We start from the raw sequence: 6,562 nt of genomic DNA, 5'->3' as shown, positions 1-6,562 counted from the left end.
GAAAATTATCTCCGCGATAAGGGATGAATTCCAGATAAACAGGCAATAGACCGACGACAACTTTCGAAGCAATACCTTTCATATAAATTCGAAGAAAGGTCTATAATTTCATTGTATTTTACATAATTTATCATATACTAATTTGCAAAAATTTGCGTTAATTTTATAAATATTTTTCGCAAATAGATGGATACATATCTTTCCGTATCCTTTCGATTCTCTTGAATAGCGAAACAATGTCGAGGAAGACGAGGAGACTGAAGGGATCGCCTCGACAGCCGGACTGGGTACCAAAAAGTGTAACTATTTATAGAATTTGGTTCTATCCCGAAAGAATCTCCAATTATAAGTGTGTGCAGAAGTGGTCGAGCGACTTCATAGTACCAAAGGGCCGCACGACCTTGCACACTTTTTTATGGTTCACTCTTTGGGAGCCATAATTCAGTTAGTACCAGGACAGCTTATGGATTTACTCTTTTCTTTGGAGAGTCTTAAAACAGTGACTCTCACCTGCGCTTCAGTCTTTTAAATATTTTTACACTACGGGATATAGCCCCTTTATCGAGTAAAACTATTAGAATTTCTTATTATTGTTCCTTATTACTAGGAAGATTTATATATCAGTGTTATATATATATATATATATCTATTTGCCGAGAATGATGATAACAACATTTGAGAACTTGTAATTTCTCGCTATAAGCATCAAATTTTTATTATAATATTAACTTCTTTCTACTTGACAAAGTAGCAAACAAATCTGGTTCTCATTAACAATTTATTTTTATTTAAGTACTTGAAAATTTTGTAAATTTTTTCTCATCAAAAAATCCAAGAATTATTAAAAATTAAATGTTATATATTAAGATGCAAATAATACCTATATATTTCAACAAAATAAAATTAATAAAACGGAACCTCATATAAACACAGTTATGCAGTTACGAAGTTTTGGATTTCTATTCCAAGATTTAATCAAACGCGCATGACAGGAGATCGCAACCGTGAAACAGCGTTTCGCGTCTCGTTTTTCCTTGCATAACTACATTGCCCGGATAATCAATCATTACGATGTAGAAGACGAGCGGTGGGCGGTACGAGGGCTCCAAGTTGAGAACATCGCCTTCGACTACCGCGATCGTTTCTCCGGAGCACGGCTCATCGATTACGTACCCGCGTATCTTATTATGTAGACGCTGTCTCGCTGGATATATTTAGACAGTTCGTTTCTCGTGGGATATAATGAAATCATAGCAGCCGCGCGGAATGTGACGCGGACGACGCGGTGCGGTGGAATCATGCGTGGAATACGTAATGTCACGGGCGGCGATTGAACATTGAACGCGTTATCGATATGCCGATCTCTTTTCTCTGCTTCTTTCTTTCTTTTTACTTTCAACGTGAGGACGGACGTCGCCGTCGTGCCGCAATTAACGACGGAACACCCGAATGACCCGTAATAACGAGTCGCGGTGATCGCGAATCATTAGGAGTTGATCATCCCGCCGCGCCGTTGCCACGGCACGACCGCTTTACTCACGCCCTTGTTGCGGTTACGTGCCTGGGGTTTAAGAGAGGACGACCTAGAACCTGAAACCGTGAACTCGCTTGCGATTACGGGGTCGAGGTGAAGAGGCTCGCCCTCTCCTGGAGGTTTTAACACGATCGGGCAGCTCGTTACGTACGGGTATAGCAGTGGCGGGTTCTTTTTTCCCAAGAAAAACGCTCCTCTACACGAGTATGTATTCACGAGGTATTCACGCGCACTCATGCCCACGTATGTAAAAATAATTTACACGCGGCAACGCGCGCCATTATCCTTACATATGCAGATTGGACATAAGCGACGCGACGTACGCAACAAAGTGCCCTGGTAAGGCTCGACGAGCTTAATACGAGATTTATACCTAATGTATTCGGACAATTGCGCGGAATGAAATGTAATTTTGTTTTCAGCGTATCACATTATGGTGTAGTATTCTTGAAATTTTTATTTCGTCTTACTTTGCGTTTTGTATCGTAAAATTGGTTGGACTGGGGCGACCGGAAATTGCATCGTTGCCGTCGTAACATTTAGCTGCTCTAAGAAAATTAATCAATAGCAAAGAGAGAGGATCTCGTAATCGCCGAAGGCATTTCGCGTTGCCTCGGACAAGTGCAGTCGCTTCAGTCTCGCGTAATATTGTGTCTCTCGAACTACAGAGACTGGCGAATAAGTGGTCGAATCATTCGGCTGAATGATTGAATCATGAATCTTTATTAAAACGACCATGGTATCTGGCCGATCCGTTTCTAGAGTAATTTATCGGAGGTTCCGCTGAAATGAAAATCTCAGTCGTTTGCGTCGAACGCTCCGTGTATATTTATAATACCGTTTCTTATCGACATGTTAAGCTTTAGAAAACACTCTGGACGCTTCGAATCGCTCGCGCTCGCAAAAACTCGCGAGGAAGCAGCGCGTTTTGTTCCTCGCGAGAGGAAACCACGTCGGTGCGCGTTTTAGCTGGAGACGAGCGTCTTCGAAGAAACGGTCGACGGAGAATATAAGAGAGAAAGAGAATGAAAGAAAGATAGAAAGGCATAGAAGAAGCGAATGGATTTGCTCGCCCTTTGCCGCCCGTAGAAAAAGGGTCGGCTTCGGCCGGAGACCTTGGGTCGGAAGAGGAATGCAAATCGAGACCGGTCACGAATATTCTAATGTGCTGTTAGTCCTTACACGACGATTGCGAGAGAATCGTCATTCGGTTTCTCCCATCGGCCGCGATAGCCACGATTGCACCCGGGGCGCGTGTTTGCGCGTCCAGAATGTTCATGACCCTCGATTAGATGCTTCGCGTGCCTCCGAATAAGCTGGAACGCTGGAAATGACGATGTCGAATCTCGTTACGACCGACGTATTTGCGGTATTTTTAGTATCGTAAACAGGTAAACGGCTTGCCGTCCTTTTTCAACGCTCGCAATGGCTACTCGGTTGCGTTAATTAGGCTAGATGTACCGAAGAATAACCGGCTGAAGAGAATCGTTAAAAACCGTTGAACGTTTTCGCTGGAAATGTTATTTTCGTGGTGCATCTATATATATCTTTCATCGAACTCGCAGTTTTTTTTTAGACGTTTTGCTGGCTATTTTTGTACCGCATAATTTAATATACAAACATTCAAACGCGTTACGCGCTTTCTTTAGTATACTTTTGTGATATAAAGGCGTTTGTGTGACATCCATAATGTGCTGCACTGTTATGCACTTTTGTTGCGTGCGTAACGATGCTGGCGACGCGTTACGAAACGACAAGATCGCCGCGCCGTGAGAGCGTGAGATTTAGAGACGTGGAAACGAAGTCGAGAAGGGAAAAACGTCCGCCGGCGGTTGCACGATCAAACCCCGGGATAACCCTGGAGAAAATGCTGCCAGGCCGTGGAAAAGAGGGGACGGAGATAGATGCGAGCGGACATGATGGTAGTAAAGTTCACGGAAGAAATACGCGATACGTAGAAGAAGGGCCCTAGGAAAGCAGAAGTTCCCAAGGAGAGGATTTCGCTTTACGATCGCAAGAACGGACCGCGAGTCCTCGTTTCCGCTCGTCTCTTCTTCGATTTTGTTCCGTCGGTTATTCCGAGAATTCTCGCGATCCAATATCCTACGGCTTCTTTTTTTTTTTTTGCATGGCCGTTCTTGCAGCGCTATTTTTCTACGACTAGATTTATGCCTCGTTTACGCAGAGGTCGTAACGCCGGACTGGACTTAAATGGGCCGAAAGGCAAAGTCAGTATAACAAGTCTAATGGCTATCGATTATCATACTTCAGAGAATCTCGTGATCGACGTTCGTATGAACAACTTGCGCCGATAATCAATCAAAGCGTATAAAGCATCGACAAACAAATTTTCAATTGGTTTTTCAGACTTGATGGTTTCAGCCATGAGAAGATTCAAGTATCCGCAGATCGTTTTTAAAATACTCGCGGTATCACGTAACGTACGAGCGGTATCCTTTGAACGTTTGACACGGAGCAGGTCCGAGACGAGTGGTCGGTTACGTGTAATTTGTACAGGATCTCTCTTCTCCACAGAGGTGAGAGAAGTTCGCAGTCAAGGCTCCCTCCTCGAAGTCATTGACATTGGCGGCCGACACGAAGAGACTGATGCTGCCCATTATATCGAACGGTTAATAAAACAGCGACACTCTCATTGTACAGTCATTCAATCATCGTTTTCAAACATATGACTCACCGCCGTGAGTTCTTTCTACATTGAACTCGCTTTATCTCGATCTATGAATTTGAAAAAGGTTTTAAACGTTCAGAAATTGCTAAGCGATTACTAAGCGCGACTACGTTATAGAAATTTAAATAAAGTTTTATTATCATCTCTATATAGCTGCGGGCGATGACTTGTTCCTCATGGTCTTGTTTTAATTTTAGTGAAAAGTGAAAGGTCTCTGATATCAGATTTCCTGAGTTTAAATTTGGAAAAGCCGCGAGCTTTCCGCATTCAAATCTCATCATCTCGAGCCCTCGGACGGAACGGGGACCCGTTCGCGGATGCTCTCGTCCGTCAGATGTTGAATGTTCTTAATGGCATTACCTGACGAAGCGCGTTGTGCTTCTCCGCGCGATTTCGTTTCGGTATACGCGCGGTTCTGAAACGCGCGCGGCGCGGCGCGACCACTTTTTTGGCGTAGCATGCGCGCATGATGAGATCTATTATCTCGAATGACTGTCCTTTTTCGCCGTCGGCTTCTGCGAACGTGACGCGCCGGTGAACGTCTTCTCTCTCTCTCTCTCTCTCTCTCTCGGCGGGACACCATCAAGCGTACCCCGTCCGCGTATGGACGGCAGTCGTCGTTCTCGCCATATGCTGTCGCGTTTAAATCATGTTAGATATAGAAATAAACAAACCTTGCGCTGCTGTTAACAGAGGCCAAAGGTATATCTGTCGGAAAATTTCTGAATCGATTCGTCCTTTCGCGGAACTTGGGCGAAACGCGTCACAGGTATTCACGCGCGACGTGTTACTTCACTTCGGCAGAAATGAGCAGCTACCTCGAAATAAGCTATCTGTTTGATATTCGACGTAGATCAAGATATTAGCGCGGGACGATAGGCATGTCCCCGAGAGACGTCAAGACGACAGAGCCGTAATTCAAACGGCGGTCTTCATCGGTCGTCACCTGCCGTGCCCCGCTATTAGCTATGCGCGACACGAAGGCGTCACTTCCTTCGACTGGGTTTCCGGCCGCCGGAAACGTCCTTCTAACCGCGGTTGAATCCTTAAATGAGAATGATAGATCTCGCGGGGTCCCCTCCGCTTTTGTCAATCTGAAAGGATATATCGATGATCGAGACGAATCGTCGGCTGCGCCGCGCCGTTGCGTAATCCATTACAACGCGCGTACATGTACGCACGCATAGTCACGCACGTAGACATATTTGAAGAGAGTTCTTCTGGCAAACGTTAGGAAATTACCGGATATATTTTATGTCGCGAATCTGAGCGAGCGTCTTAGGGGAAATTGGTTAATAAATAATGCTCGCAGATTACCTCTCTCTCTCTCTCTCGAAGAGACGCATAAATATTTCCGATATTCTCGCGCAACGCAAACGCTCCAAGACGTTAAAATTACCTCATTTACGGAGTCGTTCGGAACCCATACGCTCCCCATCCACGGGATATTGAAACGGAGCGAAGCTGTAAAAACGAGTAAGAAATATATATGTCAGATCGGAAAGAGCTAGCTCGGAATTTCCAGTCTCGCGAGATAGTTGACGACGTTACACGTTTACGATTGCATATAGCGAGTGGGATTTTTAACAATTTCAGCGTTTTAACGATCACGACGTTCGTGATCGCAACATTCTGCAAAGTGTCCGGCTAGAATCGGCGTCCGGTTTCTTTTATATATACGAGAGACGAGAGTCGATTCCTCTTTCGTTGTCGTCTGTTTTTGAATCTGCACGACGTGCTTTCGTTGTGTCGGCAGCAATCGATACGGTCTGACGAACGAGGACCTGAACCGACGTTGGAGCAGTCCCAATCGGACGTATCATCCGGTGATCTATCACACGAAGGGCCTGATGGAGTATTGCGCCAGGGTGCTGCAGAGACCGCCCCACGTTTTCGTCGACTACCACGGCCATTCACGGAGGAAGAACGTGTTTCTGTTCGGTTGTTCAAGGTCGGGTTCCTGGAGCGCCGCGGACAGGGCGAAACCGGACCAGCCGGTGCAGTATTTGGTAAGGGAATCGACGGAAGGGAATCGAGGCTAGGTAATATTTTTGGATCTTTAGATCGCGGCATCATTTATCCTACGTTTACCTGCCAACGGGCCGGCCCGACGGACGTTTATCACTTTCAGCGGCCGTCCTTTCAACGCGAACTTTCGATTTGCACGAGCAATTACTCGCCGACAGCCGCCTATTCGTTTCGCGCGTTGCATCGGCACATTAATGTCATTAGTCAAAGTGTTATCCGAGAAAGTGCTCTGAGAAAGTGTTTCTCTCTCTCTCTCTCTCTCTCTCTTGGACCACGGGACCTTGATTCTCGTCTCGAAAGCCTCTAAGTAA

At 45.5% G+C, this 6,562-nt stretch overlaps 1 protein-coding gene across 5 annotated transcripts in view; it reads left to right on the top strand.

Moving 5' to 3' along the window:
- The window catches only part of LOC139787521 (cytosolic carboxypeptidase 1), a 29,724-nt gene that overhangs the window by 21,218 nt on the left and 1,944 nt on the right, over positions 1-6,562 (top strand). For 4 of the 5 annotated variants that reach the window (XM_071726659.1, XM_071726660.1, XM_071726658.1 and 1 more), the window contains exon 15: positions 5,980-6,232. The exons of the other annotated variant lie outside the window; for it this stretch is intronic. In XM_071726659.1, coding sequence (XP_071582760.1) covers positions 5,980-6,232 — 253 coding nt within the window. The remainder of the gene's footprint in view (positions 1-5,979; positions 6,233-6,562) is intronic. 5 annotated transcript variants of the gene reach the window in all.

The sequence above is a fragment of the Temnothorax nylanderi genome, unplaced genomic scaffold (genome assembly GCF_030848795.1).
Source record: "Temnothorax nylanderi isolate EJ_2023f unplaced genomic scaffold, tnyl_v1.0 TNYL_tig0010_pilon, whole genome shotgun sequence".
Classification (NCBI taxonomy): Eukaryota; Metazoa; Arthropoda; class Insecta; order Hymenoptera; family Formicidae; genus Temnothorax; species Temnothorax nylanderi.
Note: the sequence above shows the minus strand (reverse complement) of the source record. Positions and strands in the feature narration are given on the sequence as shown.